This window comes from Aspergillus pseudodeflectus (genome assembly GCF_044049435.1).
Source record: "Aspergillus pseudodeflectus strain CBS 756.74 chromosome Unknown BJX68scaffold_68, whole genome shotgun sequence".
Lineage (NCBI taxonomy): Eukaryota > Fungi > Ascomycota > Eurotiomycetes > Eurotiales > Aspergillaceae > Aspergillus > Aspergillus pseudodeflectus.
This window is the reverse complement of record NW_027263844.1, coordinates 12884-30763: the sequence shown is the minus strand read 5'-3', so window position 1 is coordinate 30763 and position 17880 is coordinate 12884. Positions and strand designations below refer to the sequence as shown.

General features: G+C 49.1%; 5 protein-coding genes across 5 annotated transcripts; all 5 read left to right on the top strand.

Annotated features, from left to right (window-relative positions):
- Positions 1-1620: 1620 nt before the first annotated feature.
- Positions 1621-3351, top strand: BJX68DRAFT_247035 (Zn(II)2Cys6 transcription factor). Its single transcript, XM_071041720.1, has 2 exons — positions 1621-2472; positions 2521-3351. The coding sequence occupies exons 1-2, from the start codon at positions 1672-1674 to the stop codon at positions 3337-3339; spliced, it is 1620 nt and encodes a 539-aa protein (XP_070893862.1). The 5' UTR covers positions 1621-1671; the 3' UTR covers positions 3340-3351.
- Positions 3352-4516: 1165 nt separating this feature from the next.
- BJX68DRAFT_258614 (NAD(P)H-dependent flavin oxidoreductase) lies at positions 4517-5600 on the top strand (the record flags this gene model as incomplete). The annotated part of the gene is made up of 6 exons (XM_071043554.1): positions 4517-4559; positions 4609-4691; positions 4748-4796; positions 4916-5170; positions 5237-5427; positions 5478-5600. 6 exons carry the CDS (start codon positions 4517-4519, stop codon positions 5598-5600), a joined length of 744 nt encoding a protein of 247 aa, XP_070893861.1.
- Positions 5601-6328: 728 nt separating this feature from the next.
- Positions 6329-7850, top strand: BJX68DRAFT_258613 (flavin monoamine oxidase family protein; the record flags this gene model as incomplete). Its single annotated transcript, XM_071043553.1, has 3 exons — positions 6329-6667; positions 6726-7038; positions 7099-7850. 3 exons carry the CDS (start codon positions 6329-6331, stop codon positions 7848-7850), a joined length of 1404 nt encoding a protein of 467 aa, XP_070893860.1.
- A 701-nt stretch (positions 7851-8551) lies between these two features.
- BJX68DRAFT_258612 (major facilitator superfamily domain-containing protein) lies at positions 8552-10071 on the top strand (the record flags this gene model as incomplete). Its single annotated transcript, XM_071043552.1, has 4 exons — positions 8552-9128; positions 9192-9439; positions 9493-9817; positions 9887-10071. 4 exons carry the CDS (start codon positions 8552-8554, stop codon positions 10069-10071), a joined length of 1335 nt encoding a protein of 444 aa, XP_070893859.1.
- Positions 10072-12612: 2541 nt separating this feature from the next.
- On the top strand, positions 12613-17194 carry BJX68DRAFT_271794 (uncharacterized protein; the record flags this gene model as incomplete). The annotated part of the gene is made up of 2 exons (XM_071047036.1): positions 12613-13639; positions 13677-17194. 2 exons carry the CDS (start codon positions 12613-12615, stop codon positions 17192-17194), a joined length of 4545 nt encoding a protein of 1514 aa, XP_070893858.1.
- Between the last annotated feature and the right edge of the window lie 686 nt (positions 17195-17880).

The following is a 17880-nucleotide window of genomic DNA, read 5'->3' as shown; positions in this document are numbered from 1 at the left end:
GAGGCTGTAGTCACCACTTTCTAAATAACCGAGGTGCTATTTGGCATTCCAACTTGTCACCCGTTATATATATCCAGCATGTCTTCAGCAATAGCCAAACGTCTGTGGAAGGTCTACTAAGAACTATGAAGGGAAAGGGAGTTTTAGAACTGTTGAATTCAGGAACTATCCTAGGAGTTACATCGCCCTTATACATAACCACTAACTTGATCACTAGACATTGACTAAGAATACTAGGTGGGTGCAAAATAAAGGGGACTGGAAAGCGGAGGCGGTCAAGCGGCGGCTCTCCCTCTAACGTTATGGGTGGAAAGGCGGCCTGAGTGCTATGCTACAGTTCTAGGACAAAAGTTTCCGTACACTAAGGCACCCAACCAAAATATATAATCGCGCTTCTACCAGTAATTCAGTCACCATACAACCAATTTAGGTAATAAAATTATTTTAAAAATATACGCTTAATCGTCAGATCTCCGCGCATCAACTGATATTAGTTTTAGCGATTAATATCTAGTGTACCAGCCACGAGCAGCGATGCAAGCCTTTACGCGCCGTGGCATCGATTCAATCAACCCGTCAAAGTATTCCTGTGATATCTTCGCCCACGCTGCATCAATTGTATCAAGATAACGCTTATATAGTTCGTCTTGATCCCCTGTATACGTCGCTAGGGCCGGATCGATGTCAAATATCGTCTCTTTGAGTCGATTCCACGCATGTTCAATGGGGTTCAAATCAGGCGAGATAGCCGGCCACTCCAGTAGAGGAATCGCTTCGTTATTCAACCAATTCTTGACCACCTTGGCTGTATGTATAGAGGCGTTATCTTGCATGAATAATAATCCTGGTTCCTAAATTGTAGGTAGTTGCTCCTGCAGCAGCTTAAGATATGAGAAGCGAGAGTAACCCTGGCGCTTTGAATTCTCGTCCGCCTCCATTATCACGATATCTGAGCGGTTTCCACCCCAAATTGATGCCCAGACCATTATCTTGAAGCCTTTAGACTTATCATACGTCTGTATATATTCCTTCTTCCACTTCTCGCCGTGGTGGTTGAGCCTAAAGCACTAGCGTTGTCGCTCTCCACGCCCGATTTCAATGCTGCATTCATCGCTGAAGATAACAACGCGCCATTGCTCAACAGTCCAGTCTTCTCGCTCTAAACACCATTCAAGACGCGCCGTAGCATGCTTCTCAAGTAGTTTAGGCCTCCTTTTAGCTCTCCAATGACCATATCCTGATTCTTTGATCGTTCGGAGGAGGGTACGGTCGGAAACAGGCACGGGGATTTGATCACGAATTTCTCGATAACGAACAAACGGATTTTGACGAATGATGCGTATAATTAAAGTCATAGTTCTAGCGTTTATTTTCCTAGGCCTGCCATCTCGAGATCTTGTTTCCCCGTTGGTTCGTCGCGTGGTTTGTTCGAGCGTGTATTGGATCGTTGAGGGCGGAATCTGCAACTTCTCCGCGATCAGGCGAATTAAGTCCCCATTTAAATTTAGCGCTTCAATTACACCTCTTGTATAAGGACTTAACTCATTTTTAAGCTGCCTATTCGCATCGATATCGGCCAGAGGCCTGCGTGGCGTCGACATTGAATTTTTGAAGTTGGTGAGTTGGTGGTGGTGACGCGCGGCGCGCTAAAAGTGTACGGAAACTTTTGTCATGTACACCTCTTGCCCCCGCAGTTGCCACTCCACCTCTACTGCGTTCCGCCCACCAGGTCCAGCAACAAAGCTATTTCTGATAATGCATCGAGTCCATCCACGCACCAGGACGGGTTGTCTCCCTTGTCGCCGGCGGAAAAAGAAATGTGATGAGGCGAAGCCGCAATGCCGTGGGTGCACACGTAACAAGCTGCAATGCGCCTGGCCTCCCCACATAGTCCGCATATTTGGCCTTGACGCGGGGCAGACACAGGATTCCGACGATTTGCATACTCGCGAGGGACTTGGAAGCCCAATTGAAGCTCAGTCGAGAGTAAACACCTCGCCTCCGATACCATCTGATTCTTCGGCCATCAAGGATCCCATTGCGACATCAGAAGGTGCTGAACATCAGACGGGCGAGAGAAAGAATGGCGTCATATTCTGGCCTTTGGGCTCAAAGAAATTTCTCAGCACTATACGAGCCGGCATGCTACTTCCAGAATCTCCGATACTCTTGTCGCACTATCTGGAAGATACAGCGCCCAAATTGGCACCCGCACCGGACGTACCCTGGGTATCGTGGATATTGCCTGTGGCCTATAATGATGATCTCCTGATGAATGCCATTCTCGCATTAAGCGGTGGTCATCTTCTGTATAAGCTGCCCGACAATCAAGAAATCCACCATGCCACCCACCGGCATTATTCATCGGCGGTGCAGATACTCTACCAAGTACTTGGCGACGGAAGCACTCTATCCGAACCTTTGGCTCTGCTTCGAGTGGCGTTAACTATCTTGATTCTCTTCCACTATGAGGTATGTTTCCAGATAACATACTTCTTAGCTCGCCTGACTTGGATACAGGTTGTGTCTGGAAACCTGGACGGATCCCCGTTTGCCCACCTCCGGGCCGCTCGCCAGCTGGTCCTAACTTTGCGGAGCGAATCCCATCAAAGTATGTCAGCGGCCGAACAGAAGTTATACGGATTCGTGATGGAGGTCTATTCATACATCGTCCTGTGCAACAGCATTACTCCATTCAACATGAATTATAACAGGACTCTCATTTATGACTCCTTCTTACAATCATTAGACGATTTGCAAGGTTTGGGCGCATTCGGCGCCATGTTCAGCGGCGGTCATCACCTCTTCGAATTAATATCCTCGATATCTCTGTTTGCTTCTCAAGACGCACATCTAGACCGCCACGAGGAATACAGGCAGCTTAAGGCCAGAATCGGCGCCTTGGAATCTCCAATCCCCAAAGAACGTGATGATAATTTACGACCCGGTTGCAGTGCAACCTTTGAGGTATGCCGTATAGCTTTACTGGCGTTTCTAGAAACTGCAAGCTCGCCGTTTTCCAAATACGACACCGCTCGCATGCAACACCTACAGCCGCTGCTTGATGTGGCAGTACTAAACCTACCCCAGATTCTGCCGTCCAATTACTCGTGCATCCTGATGTGGCCCATTATGATTATTGGCTCGTGCCTGATGGAGGAAGACCAGCGCGCTGTAATTTCGCATATGCTGCTTCATAACCAGTATGGGATGAAGAATACGGCTCAGGCAAGCATGCTACTCCACTTACTCTGGAAGGACTCTGATGGGCATGCATTTGGGCCATATGGCCTTGGGCTATTGATGAACAGGCATAACTTGGATTACGGGGTTATATGAGCGTAATACGACAGAGGATTGAATCTAAATAACTATAACAAGTATCACTTTGCACTTAAGATCCATTAAATTCCCTTCAACTACCCCTCGACATTCAACGGAGGTGAGTGCATCTCAACCATTCTGGTAAATCAATGAGGGAAGTCTATCTAAGTTCACCTAGCCGCTTGCTGTGTCGTGGATGTTTACTTCGCGGCCTACCCCGGGTTCGTCTTGTACCGGCTACAGATGTCTCTGCGGAAGCGAATTGGCCTTAGTATCGCGTTGAGATTGGCTGTCAGATGTATACACACTTTTCTCCTGCATATGATTGATTTCCCTGCCGAATTTGAGAACAACTTGAACTTGACTTTCCTCCCGCAGTGCTGCAGCAGTTGTGATTGAGATGCAGCTCGATCACAGGACTTGCCAACAAGCTGGATCTAACATGTATGCCGCCGTAGAGAAATATCTCTGTGACGGATAGATGAAGCTAAATCCACGCTGGCAGATTAAACAGTGCCGTTGGTTACCCTAACACAGTACGTATAGGACAGGATTCCCGCCGTGTTCAACGATGTCCCTTGTCTTACAGACCCACGGTGCCGAAGACGTCACCCTTGCGCTTGCCTCATGTATTCCCACCTGCTACCCTTGACAACTCTCACTGGGGGTGAAAATTATGGATGGTCATCCTGCCAGCAACATTTGAAACAGCGGCCCTACCATACACAAGACAATAAATGGACCATAAACCCTGGCAACAGCAGACAGGTTGCGAGGGCCGAAGGAAAGGTGGCATAAGCATTGAGATAGAAAGCCATAGTCAGGAGAGAGACCTTGGGGCTACTCTCAGGAGCTTTGTATAATTATGCGTGTCAAAGTGATGACACTGTCAGAAAGTTTGGATCTGACATGGAAATTGTCGCGCCACCACCTGCGAGAACGGGGGTGAAACCTTGTCGGGCGGTGGTTTGGCTATTAATCCCTGATCAGCCCTTGGTGGATCCTCATACCATACCTCGGTACATAAAATTGGAGACAATATGCATTAGGGAGAGTATATTTATTAACCTTATCTCTAGCCGCGATGATGCAGCGCCACGCTGCCCATCTGCATTATATGTACAGCATTCCAGCAACGGACTGCTATTTGCTACTGCCTTTATTTGTGTAGCACTTATGGGTCATAATCACAATGGTATTCAGCACAGCATTAACGAGAAAGCTGGGTATCGCACGTATGTTACAATTAGCCCAGTGAAGCAATCCCAGTTCTAAACCGAACAGTGCCCATCGTCCAGGGCGGCATGCAATGGGTCGGATACGCAGAACTCGCGGCCACAGTTGGCAATGCCGGTGGTCTGGGAATAGTACATTTCCTTACTTATCTTGAAAGTATAAGAGACCTAACACATGGTGGATGTAGCTCACAGCCCTAACACAACGCACCCCAGAAGGCCTCCACAAGGAGATCCGTCGCTGCCGCTCAATGACCGAGAACCCGTTTACGCACAGGTTATTATCGACGAGGGGATTCAGATTGTTAAGACCGCAGGGAACAACCCCAGTCCTGTTATAAATTAACTAAAAAAAGAGGCCGGCATTACAATCTTGCATAAATGCACGATAATCCGCCATGTAAAGTTAGCTATTAAACTCGGCGTTGACTTCCTGTCAATCGATGGGTTAGAATGTACAGGGCATGTTAGAGAGCATGATATCACTAGCTTTATCCTTCTCAGTCGCGCACGTCAGGAAATCAAAGTACCCTTTATTACATTGGGAGGGTTCGTGGATGGCCACGGGCTGATTGCCGCGCTGGAGCTCGGTGCAGAGGGCATTAACATGGGTACGTAGTTTATGTGTATGGTTAAATCGCCTGTCCATTATAAGATAAAGGAACACATTATTACAGCGGACGAGAATGACACCAAGTTGGTGCTCTGCCGATGGAGGAATACGCAACGGCTCTTTAGGAACGGGGTTATGGTGGATACGCTCAAAGTTGAGAAGAGCAGTACGTCTAGTGAGTTTAGCGAGGGTGCGCCTTTTATCAGTGGCAAGCGTGGGCGTGAGGTGTTCTTGAACAGGGATCCTGAGTATGGGGTATGTTATATTATTTCCCCCCCCCTTAAACGTGAACTAACTAACGATAGGTTTGGACGGCTAGTCAGTCCTTTGTATTAATTCATGATATTCCTACATATGGCCAGCTACTTAATCGAATTAAGAAAGAGGCCATGGGCGCGATGGATCGTATTCGGTCAGTGGGCATCTGATAGAGCAATCTATAGAATCCCTATATAGTAGTCTTGTGAACATATACACCAAAAAAAGATAAGCAATTCGAATATCGAGTCAAAATGCTATAAAAAAAAAAGAAGATCCAGTTCTATACTATAAACGGAACATCAGGTAGAACTGCTTAGAAGAGGAGCTAAAACTGGTCATCGGCCCCTTTCCTGGCCACGATGTCCATGAAAGTCACTAATAACTTATTTTAGAGAGGAATTATTGGTATAATTAATACTCTATTTACAATGTGAACTTGGTGAATGGTTTAGCTAATTACCTTTAGCATGGACTCAATCAATCCAAATAGTATAAGGGTCAGGATTGGCTTCTCCCAAGGGAGGGGGTTAGAGAGTCTAGTCTCCTGAAAATCTTAGCGAAGTCTGCTTATGGTAGTATCGGAGAATGCGAATACCTTAGATATGGGTAGTAAGGCGTCTGAAAGGAGGGGAAATTCCTGTCAACTATGCTATCTATATTGAATCGGGTGTTCCTGTCAAGCTGTACTTCCAGGCAGATTCGGGCCTATCAGCTCATTCTTCCATAGAGACAGTATCTTACTGTAGTTTACAAGGTGCTTGGGTGTTCGGGTGTCACCGTGCATGTTTGATAACCGCGGCAGCAGATAAGCGTTTATGAGGGGAATGCGGGCTATAAATGCCGCACCCTCGAGCACTTCAAACATAACTGTTTAATCAATCTACCGTTACCGAATATGGCAAAAGGCTTTGGATATCAAAACACATACGATGTGGTGGTGGTCGGAGCAGGCCTTAGTGGTCTCCAGGCTGCGCAGTCGGTCCAGGCTGCGGGCTTCAAAGTGTGTATACTTGAAGCCATTGACCGGGTTGGTGGCAAGACGTTGACCTCCAAATCGAGCGAGAGGGGTTTTAGCGACCTAGGCGCATCCTGGATTAATGACACCAACCAGAGTGAGATGTTCAAGCTGTACCAGCGATACGGCCTCGAGACTGAGACCCAGCGCGATTGCGGCGATACTCTTATTCAGTCGGCTGATGGAAATGTCCTAAAAGTACCTTACGGACAACTCCCGGTATGTTTCGAGATTTCCTTCCACAAAAAAGATACAACATCTAACTGCTATTTTCCAGGGGAATCCCGATGTTTTACTGCGCCTGTTACAGGTGTTTCGAGACGAATGCTCCCTTATAAATCTGGACAACCCGACCGAGTCAAGCCGCGCCAGGGAAATCGACCAACTCACCTTCCGCGAGTTTTCCATTCAGAGCGCAAAGTCTGACGAAGCGGCTAACATTGCCGACGTGCTCTCAGCGTCCCTGCTCGGGGTGGAGAGTGACGAAGTCAGCGCGCTCTACATGCTTCTCTACTTCAAGAGCGGCGCCGGAATTGACAATATCATCTCGGATGAGAAGAATGGCGGCCAATACTTGCGATGCCGACAAGGTGATCACACCTGGCGATGAAGCTTTCCCTAACAGCTCATTTACTAACCAAATACCCCAGGAAACCAAACCATTGCTCAGAAGATGGCCGACGAGCTAGGGCCCGGTGTCGTCTTTCTCCATACGCCAGTGACCACGATCGATCATTCTCGACGTGGACACTGCGTAGTGCAAACCCAGAGCGGCAGAACCTTCGAATGCCGCAAAGTGATCGTATCCATCCCGACCAGCCTGTACCACAAGATCACATTCAGCCCACGCTTGCCGGAGAAGAAAGTCATTCTAAGTGACAATACCACGACTGGTTGTTATACGAAGCTGATCTACGTTTTCAGCGAGCCCTGGTGGCATAAGGCCAATCTATCAGGCGTGTTAGACTCCGAAAAGGGCCCTATTGTCTTCTCCCGCGATACAAGCATTGCTCAGGACAACCAGTGGTCCATTACCTGTTTCCTGGCCGGAGATAAAGGACGAAACTGGTCCAAGCTACCTCGAGCATCCCGCCACCAACAAGCCTGGAAGCAGTTCAGCCAGAGCTTTGGCAGATTCAGCGAGGTCCCTCGGCCTGCCAACACCCTGGAAATGGAATGGACGAAGGAGGCTTCTTTCCTGGGCGCCCCGTGTCCGATAACAACCCCAGGCGTCCTGTCTGCTGTGGCAGGCGAGATCGCCACTCCTGTCGGAAATGTGCATTTTGTGGGCACCGAGACTTCTCGCGAGTGGCGTGGTTATATGGAAGGAGCTATTCGTTCTGGCCTGCGGGGAGGCGCTGAAGTAGTGAGAGAATTGGAGGACACTGCAAGCCGTCTTTGAATGCGTGCGTAGGTATCGATTAGTCACAGTTATTATTTGTCGTTGTATGCCAATCAGGTAGTAACCAGGCTTCCTTGAAAGCAAGACCTCGGATATCATGAAGACATTTTCACCCCATAGCCGAAAAATATGATTGATTAGAAGTTACAGCAGTTCCAGGCCCTTATCTACAAGCGATATTCTTATCTAGAGCCGCCCTTATCTGTAGCCGCCCTGGGCGTCATCATGTGGCGTTGAGCTTGGGCCTTAATCTTGGATCTGCCCGTCTCCACCCGTCCCAATGGGTCGCGAGTAAAATAGCCAGTGTTCTTGCCCAGCGTGTGTTTAGAGCGTATACGTGCACTTTTAAAGGCGGTTTGAATTTATCGCCCTTTTAACTCCAAAGAAGCTTGGGGCCACTTCGCGGCCTAGCCAATTTGCGCAAGAGCTACGCTGGTGCAGACTCTCGGGCCCAATTTCCACGAGTATACAGCACCTCTTCCGACGATATGTAATCGCGGGGTAAGTTAAGGAGGAGCTGGAGCAACATGCATGATATGGCGATTGAGTTTGGTTCAGTGTTGGTCCTGATAAGACTAGGGGTGTGTTGTTTTCGTTCTGCCCGTGTGATACTTGTATAAAGGCGATGCCTACCCCGTCGAAACCATGTGGGCTAACATCATAATCAATTATTTTATACTGCTAATCATTTAAGGTCAACCATGGACGCTGATATAACAGAATCGAAAACGACACAAAAGCCGCGTGCTAATCATGACCACGTCGAATTGGCCACCGATCTAAAGACACGGGACACCCATCTCGAAGGTGCCGTTGCAGTTAATGCTGATGCCTTCCCGGACGGTGGTGCCAAGGCCTGGTTCACAGCACTGGGAGGGTTCCTGGCGTTCATCGCCAGCATAGGCTTCTTGAGCGGGGGATCGGTTTTTCAGAGCTATTTTAAGACAACCCTCCTCCCCGATTCCAGCTTATCAGATATTGCCTGGATTGGGAGCGTCCAGGTTTGGGGCTGCTTCTTCTTCGGTATCTGGTCAGGAAGCCTATCTGATAAGTATGGGCCTGCGCTGCCCCTTGCGGTAGGGACCTTCTTTATGGTGTTTGGCAACATGATGGCGTCGTTGTCGACCAAGTTTTATCAGTTCCTGCTCTCACAGGGATTCTGCGTAGCTCTTGGTATGGGCCTCGTGTTTACCCCAGCACTAGCGGTCCAGTCGCAATGGTTCTTGAAGCACCGTGGACTTGTCGTTGGGTTCGTGATGTCCGGACAGATGATTGGAGGTATGGCTGAATATGAATATGACTCGCTTAGATATCCATCCGCGTTCTAACCCTTTCGCACAGGTATCATCTGGCCAATTCTCGCGAACCGACTTCTGAATTTCGACAGTATTTCGTATGCCTGGACTCTGCGCATCATTGGCTTCATGCAGTTGGGCCTCATGGCTGCTGCCATACTTCTTGTTCGGCGACGCTTCTCTCATCCTGTAGAGAACGACTTCTTACCTTTAAGGAAGTATTTCACAGACCCTCAAACGATGCTGCTCACCGCGGCAATTTTTCTGATGAATCTGGGTATCTATGTCCCCTGGGTTAGTATCGACTGATTGATAATCGCAGCTGATGTACTAATCCTCATGTCTAGTTCTACATCACCCCATACGCCAGTCATCAGGGGGCAACGTCCAGTCTAGCATTCTACGACGCAGCTATCCTAAACGCTGGTGCGTTTGCTGGCTGCTACGCATTAGGCCCAATAGCAGACTCAGGCCTGGGCTTCTTCAACTCTGTCATAATCGCCATTTTCTCATGTGCCGTGGTCGCCTTTGCCTGGATTGGCTGTCACAGCGACGCCGGCGTCATTGTATGGGCAATAGCATACGGGATTGTCTCTGGCGCACTGCAGGCCATTTTCTCACCTTGTATCTCCATGATGGCACCAACGCCGGAAGTAATTGGGTCTTGGAATGGTGAGTCTTTTTTGCAATCTCCTGCCTTTGCTCAGTGAACTAGTTGACGAGTATAGTTCACCTCGCTAGGTATTTGCATCACAATTTCTTCCTTCGCAGTGCTGGCCTCTGCCCCGGTTGCAGGACAGCTGATTGACAACGTTGGCGGGACGGACTACCTGGCGATGCAGTTATTCACAGCGGTATCACTCGCGGTTGCCTGTGCCTTTTTTATAGCGGCTCGGTTTTGGTTTTCGCGAAGTCCATTTGTTTGATTCCATGTGCGTCCATAATACCGGCCTTGATGGTCTGGGGGACGGCGGAGCTAATGCTCCGTTTGTGATTGATCTGGTGCCTGTATCTAAACAAGGACATTTCCACTTGTTCAGATGCTTCGACTCTGGGACTATGTAAAGTGTCTGGAACAAGCTAGGTTTTAAAAGGGAGGAATTGCACCAGGATGCTATAATTTCCGTTAGTACAGTTGCTGACAATGGAAAGTATTAATACTGTTGATATTCACTACTTCAGTGCTCTTTGGAGACGGTATCATAACTAGATAGGAGACATGAATAATATCATCGCCAAATATGGGAAAATATGGTATAGAGTAAATTCCTGCGTGGTTCTTGCCATATATTTCATTTCATTTCTTTCGTGAGGACTCTCACTACATACTCAAGGTATGGGACCTGTTCCTCGCGTGGTCTGTCATCGCCTCTTGTGAAGGCATGACTACCTGTTACCAGACGGCAGTCGTCAAAAAGTGGCAGCACCTTATCTATAGCCGCGGCTATCTGTAGACGCGTGGCATAAGCAGACAAGGACACTGGACGTGCGAAATCTAGCCTAAATAAGGTTTCCATCGCCAACTTGCTTGCTCATTTTAAATCTCACGCTAAGGCTACCAATTGGTGATGAAACATCATGGCAAGTCTTATTGAACCAGATAATAAGCTGAGACTCATTAATAGCGTCAGTCCCCTTTCCATTTCTCTGAAAAAAAGTAGACCGGGGTGAGCGCCTTCTGTTTTTCTGCCACATGAACCTTACCAATCAGCTCTAGTTGATACCTCACCAGTGCCGGAACCATTTTTATGCCGAGGGTACTTGACAAGCCCACGACTCTGCATGACTTCGAGAAGTGTTCGCAGGAGGAGGGACGCGGCGTGTCTCCCTTGCCACAATCGAAAGACCCGATGCGATGCGAGGAATGCTCAGCCTTGTACAAACTGCAAATGGTTTAAGCACGAATGCATCATTCCGAAGCGATTCAAGCACCGAATTCCAACAACAGAGGAGAAGCCTCAACAATTCGTTGACCCCATCACCCATAGTGGGTCCGCAAACTACAATCAAACTGGTACATCCTCTCAAATACATGTTGAAGAGGGTCACGAACGAAGCGTGTATAGCGGTACCATTGACGCAAACTCTTTAAATGATCATGAAACACGTCACGATATTCGGACGCAAATCCCGAAGCTACCTCCCTACATCAGTCCACTGCCATCCGGGGTATCCTTTTCTGCTGTAGGAGCAGAGGCCCAAAGCCACCATGGCCTATTCACCGGAGTCAACACCGATGCCGAGACAAACGATGACAAGTCTCGTTCAGTCGAGCAGCCTCTGCGGCAACGAATCTCACATCCCAACAGCAATGCAACAGTTCCAGCTTTCCTGACGTCTGACCCAAAGGAGAATATTGACTTGGCTCACTTTTTGGGAGGTGGAACAACTACGTCTTTTCTATCCTCGGTCAATTTGATGCCCCATGAGCGCGCACTTCTTATACGGCTAGCGAATGGCTCAAACTTTGTCGATTGGTTTGATAATGATGATGCTTGATTCTACCAACTAAATCGCGGGTGTGGAGAGCCGGTGCGTAGAGCCCTTGGGTTATGTGGGTCAATTCTTTGGATTTAGAAGGCTGTTCACACTTTCTTGGATACAGTGTATATTATTTATTATATATTGCCTTTTTGGTTACTACAACATTCGCTAATTAAGGGTGAAGAACCTCGTGGTGGCGAAAACTAAGAGTTAATCATATATTATCACGCCTGAGAAGCAATAAAGAGGTGTTTTAGCCACCGCCTATCAATAAGACCCAAACGAAATAGTCCGATTTCCCGGGAGAAATGCCATATAAATCTAAAAGGCGGCTGGATAGGCCAGTCAATGTGGCTACAGAGTATTTTAACTGCCTCTGTGGTTCTCAACTAACGTTTGGCTGCTGGTGTCGTCGCCAGTGATGCGTATTACCAGTTCACTAAATCAAAGCAAAATAAATTAGCAGAGGCACTGAGGACAACAAATAGATGTTCATATAGAACGGGGCATAGATAGTGTTATAAAAAAGGCTCTAGCGATATTCATCTAAACTCCGATTAAGGGAAGGTAAGGACCGGCGGGCTAACTGTCACGTGCCCGGGTCAAGAGGATGTTCCTCCGGCTTCGCTACTTGATTAAGCTTCTCGGACCCTGGTGGTTTTCATCTCTCAAAAGTTCACCATAATCTTTTTTCAACCCAGATTATTGTCGTACTGTGACATTTCATCGGCGCCGATGAGCAACCCCCCGCTTTCTTGGCAAAACAAACGTGATGCATCGGGCGCCAACTCAGCCAATGGCGGGTCGTCGGCGAACAGGGGACACAGCTCCAAAAGGTTCACAGCCTGATCGCCAGGCGCATTCGAAAGGTGCCTTGACCGTGTCACCGCCCATTCCGCCCGTTGAACCATTGCTCTGCTTGTTGTTCCTCGAAAAGAACAATCGGCGGCCATTTACGGACCACAATATTTGTTACGGCAGGGATGCAGCCATCAACGCGCGACGAGTTTGAGATTGCGATCATCTGCACGCTTACGATCGAAGCCGATGCAGTCGAGGAGCTTTTCGACGAGACCTACGACAGGCTTGGCCAGCACTATGGGAAACAACCAGGGGACAATAACGCGTACATTAACGGCAAGATCGGACGGCATGATGTTGTGTTATGCTATTTGCCCGGGATGGGCATAGGAAGTGCCGCCGCAGCCGCTGCGAATTTGCGGGTCAGTTACCGGGCAATAAAGCTTGCTTTGCTGGTGGGGATTTGTGGAGGTGTTCCGTTTCTTCGCGACAAGACCGAAGTTATTCTAGGAGATGTCATCATCAGCAACAGCGTGGTCCAATATAATTTCGGTCGACTATACCCGGATGGATTTCGTCTTAAAAGCGATGTGACGGAGACCTTAGGGAGGCCGAACCCTGAAATCCGAGCTTTCCTTGCAGCACTGGGTGGCCGGAGAACACGGAATGAACTCCAAGAGCGGACACGCCAACACCTTGCGATCCTCCAGACTAAACCGGGTAAGGGATGGCAGCATCCAGGGATCTCGCAGGACATGCTTTTTGAGCCCACCCTTCGCCATAAACACCACAGCGGACGCTCCGACACCCGGTGTCTGTGCCTTGACTGCCATTCAAGCGGAGACCCTGTTTGCGACTCGGCTCTACAAGGAGACTGCTATACCTTGGGATGCACAGGCGCTATTATCGACCGTAATAGACACGCAGGCGGAGTCATTGACCCAGCAATTTTCATAGGGAGACTGGCATCCGCTGATACTGCGATGAAATCAGGTGAACATCGCGACAGGATTGCCGAACAAAACGGAGTCATTGCCTTTGAGATGGAGGGAGCAGGCGTGTGGGATAACTTCCCGTGCATCATAATCAAGGGCGTCTGTGATTACGCGGACAGCCACAAGAACAAAATCTGGCAACCATACGCTGCGGGCACGGCTGCCTGTTGCTCAAAAGCATTTCTTGAGTATTGGCTGCCTTCATCTACCGGATGTGAGTTCCTCCGAAGCTTTAGACGATTGGACGTTAGCAACTGACTTCCCCGCTGCCCCGGAAAGCTCATCGTCGTTGTCGGATATGGCCCGCTATCTGAGGGAGTATTACACCACGCCACCACGCCTGATGGTCCAGCGAATATCAGGTGAGCCTCTCCCGATGCACCAATGCTATATCAACCTGGCCTTGGTCGAGCAAAAGGGGCTGGCTAAAAGAGATGGTGGCGACAACGCCTCGCCATCCTCCCTGTTCTCTCGCCTCAAAGTGGACACGGTCAAAGAAGGGGATCAGGTAGCACTAGCACATTTGTTCGACTTGCGGACAAGCAATGACGGAACACGCATCTCACCACGACGCATTCTTATCCAGGGCCGTGCTGGTGTAGGGAAGACAACTTTGTGCAAGAAGATCGTACATGACTTCTTGTATCAAGGCATGTGGCAGGAACACTTCAACATTTTACTCTGGATACCACTTCGGAGCTTGAAGGGGATTTCAAGCGAGAACTCGACACTAGATGACCTTTTCCATCGCAGTTTCTTCTCACACTTGTCACAAGGCAGAGAGCTTGGCAGTAGGCTGCAGGGAATGGTGTCTAACTCCATCTACAGACCTAGAGTCCTATTGATCCTTGATGGCTTGGACGAAGTATCACAAGAGTGGAATTCCGAAACGCCCACATACAATCTACTGCTACGCCTTTTGAACTTTCCGCAGGTCATTATTACCTCCCGGCCCTATGGAATGACCCTAGCCAAGGGTTTCTTCGATTTGGAGCTTGAAGCAGTCGGGTTTCAAGCAGAGCAGGTCAAGGCATATATCCAGAAACTTACGAGTCACAATACTGATAAAGCTGCCAGCATCCTAGCATTTGTCCGCGAGCACGAGGTTATTGAAGGGCTTGTTAGGATTCCAATTCAGCTAGATGCAGTGTGCTATACCTGGGACCGGGGCTTTATGGGGCGCGAAGGGCCCAGGACGATGACATCTCTTTACGAAACGCTTGCACTAAAGCTCTGGCAGAAAGATGCCTTGCGGCTGACAGACTCGACGTTGAATGAAGACACCATCCGGAGCCTTAGCGCCTTGCAGATTCGTGAGCTGGTTCCGCAAGAGATCGATCTGATTGAGCGACTGGCGTTTAGTGGAATGTACAACGGCGTCATTGAATTCAGGCCAGATGATCGGTACCGGATATATGACCTACTTCGACATCAGGGTGTGACGGTTCCCAACATGCCGGAGAAAGTCATACAAAAGATTTCCTTTCTGCACTCGTCGGATCTAGCAGTCATAGAGGGGGAGCGCAGCTATCATTTCCTACACCTCACATTTCAGGAATTCTTCGCCGCCCGGTACTTTGTGCGGTGCTGGAGTCAGCTGGAGGATTTGTTATGTTTGGGACTAAAGCCAGGCCTGCCCGCTATTACTCGAATCACGCCGCGGAACTTTCTTGGCGCAAATAAATATGCCTCCCGTTATGATATTATGTGGCGGTTCGTGGCGGGCCTCTTTTCAAGCTCGTCAAGCTCTGTGGATGTAGCAGGAGCAGTCGACGATTTCTTCAAGCAGATCGAGGCTGAGCCCCGTGATATCCTCGGCCCTGTCCACCAACGGCTCTTGATCCATTGCTTGAACGAGGTGATTGCGGGCGAAAAGGGCGACTGGAATCGAGCAGCCGTGGAAACAACGATCTATGAATGGACGAGGTGGGCTTGCGACAATGGGGGCTTGGAATCATTCACATCGGCAAGAGAGTTTCCAGTTCATATACTCATCCGTCTCGCACGGGATGAGAGTGTCGCTCACCCGCGAAAAAAGATTATCCTTGCATTCCTAAGCCGGGAAACCTTATGCCCAGCATTTGTGGAATACCTGTCGTCACAATTCGACACCAATCCTCTGGCGAAGCTTCCATCTTTCGAGGCATTAGGTCCAGCAGCGTTGGCACTAGCAGCCTTTGAAGCCATGTTTCCAGTATTCCAAAGAACCCCGGATGAATCACGATACGTTTGGCCTTTGGCGAGACAACTAATGCGATTCCTTCCGCAACTTTTGCAGCGTCTCCTTCCGTACCTGGACTCTGAGGTTGGTCTTGTGCGCCTGACTGTAACAACGGCGCTACGCCACTGCCAACGCCTCCCTCCCGGGGGTATCGAGGCTCTGCTTAGCCTCCTTGAACCTACCAGTGACCGTACTTGTGACATTATTAAAATACTTGGCGAGCAGAAGCCGCTATCTCCCGCGGTCATCGATGCTCTCCTACTACTCTTGGAAAGTGATCATTTGCCCGCCAGAACTCAAGCAGCAGAAGCACTGACTGAAGAAAGCCCTTTAACATTCAAGATAACTGAAGCGCTTTTTGCTGCACTAGAAAATGGCCGGATAGTTGCATCCGATTACGTGGTAACTTGCCTCATTTTATATCAGGAACTGGAACCTGCCACCTTGCGTCGTCTCCTGAAGGCGGACGTAACACTAGCTATGAAAGCACTTCAATCGATGATTGATTGGAAGTTGTCTACCCTAGCTTCCGAAATTGACGAAGTGCTGCTCGAGTTTGTGGACCACGATGACAAGCGTGTCGCAATGCTCGTCGTTTCAGTGCTGGCTATGCAGAAATCATTGCCAGCAGTAGTGGCATCGTCTATTGGGCACCTTCTTATTGACGATAATGAGAAAAAGGCGTTTCTTGCGTCTATAGCATGGTACCGACAACCTCAGCCCTGCCCACAATACGTTGAAGCAGGTAACGCCAACCACTCTGCTGTCGTACAATGCGTGGCCAGGTGTATGGGCAGGCAGTTACCTGTGTCAGAGGGCGATTTTCAACAGCTCCAGCACTTTTTGAAATCAGGTAACGCACCAGCTGCAATAGCTGAGACATTATGCAAGCAATCACCAATCAACTGGGATGCAGTGAGTTGGCTTTTGAAATACGACGTCTCGGGGCAAGCAGTGATTCATATCTGGCGTAGCAGGGTACCTGTGCCGCCCGAAGCTATCGACAACGTGTTAAGATGCACTACCTCTCGGTGCATCCCGACTGCATTGCTATGCTTAAAATCGACTGACTCCCTCAAGCAACTAGAAAGGATTCGCGCATTCATGGTCGAGTATAACTTATATGAATATGCCGATCTCCTGGAAGAGCTTTGGCAGAAGCCCAACCTTCCGGAAATGATGTTTGAGGACTTGCTTGGGGTACTGCATGTCAGCAAGACGGCATCTGTGCGATTTATTGTGGAGCGTCTATTACGGATACATGGCAAGCTGCACCACGACCTTCCCGCAGAAACCTGGGCCAATTTATACGCCATCTGGCAGGAAAGAAGCTTGAACGGTCAACTAAGCTGCTGCCTCGTCGACAACTGCCTCGTCCTCAACACTCCCGAGGGAGTAACGAAAATAGTATTTGGAAAGAAGCAACTGCGCGCTTTCAAACATGCTGTTCGGACGGAGCAACTCAGAAGAGGAGTTCCTGCCGATACACTACTTCCGGAAAGTCGAAGGGACCGAGTAAGAGCTCGCTTGACGGGTGCTTTGTTTTAGGGTTGGTTCTGGTGTTGTCCGTGGAGCGATCCAGAGGCTTTTGTACTCGGTGGTCGATTGCTTCCTCTCTGCTTCATTTCTGTTGTGTTGCCTATTGCCAGTGTGAACTTCCTCACGAGGACTCGACTAATTTATTCCAATCGAGTCCTGACGATACTCGAGCCCATTTCTCAAATGCCAGACCCTGTATCAGTTCATTGTAGCTATGCAACTCTATATCCGCCATTGCAACTGCACCTCCAGACGCCACAGCTCCGACTTTTAGATGTCCCGGAGTATAATATGAAAGAGATTCAAGTAGAGAACGTGAGCCCTAAATCGCAGGTGGAATCCGAGGTGCCAGGTGATACAGGAGAATAGTCAACACAACTCACCTCACAGTCCTTGATCGCCAGGCCAGGTCAGTGACACATGACACATGATCTCGCACGCCCTGGTCCAGTGAATGATATCAGTAGGAGCCTTGCCAGACTAACCCTCGGGAGACTAAGACGCAGGAGTCGGGTGTGGCTGGCGATGAAAGCGTACACTACCACGTACGAGGCGAAATGTGCGAGATACGATGGCCTGGTGCATTGGAGAGGCTTCGTTAGGTGTACAACGCAGCGGGTACGTCCAACTGCCAAGTTCTCTTTCGGCTTAGTAGAGCCCTGATACGCCATGCACGCGGCGTGGTGATCCCTTGC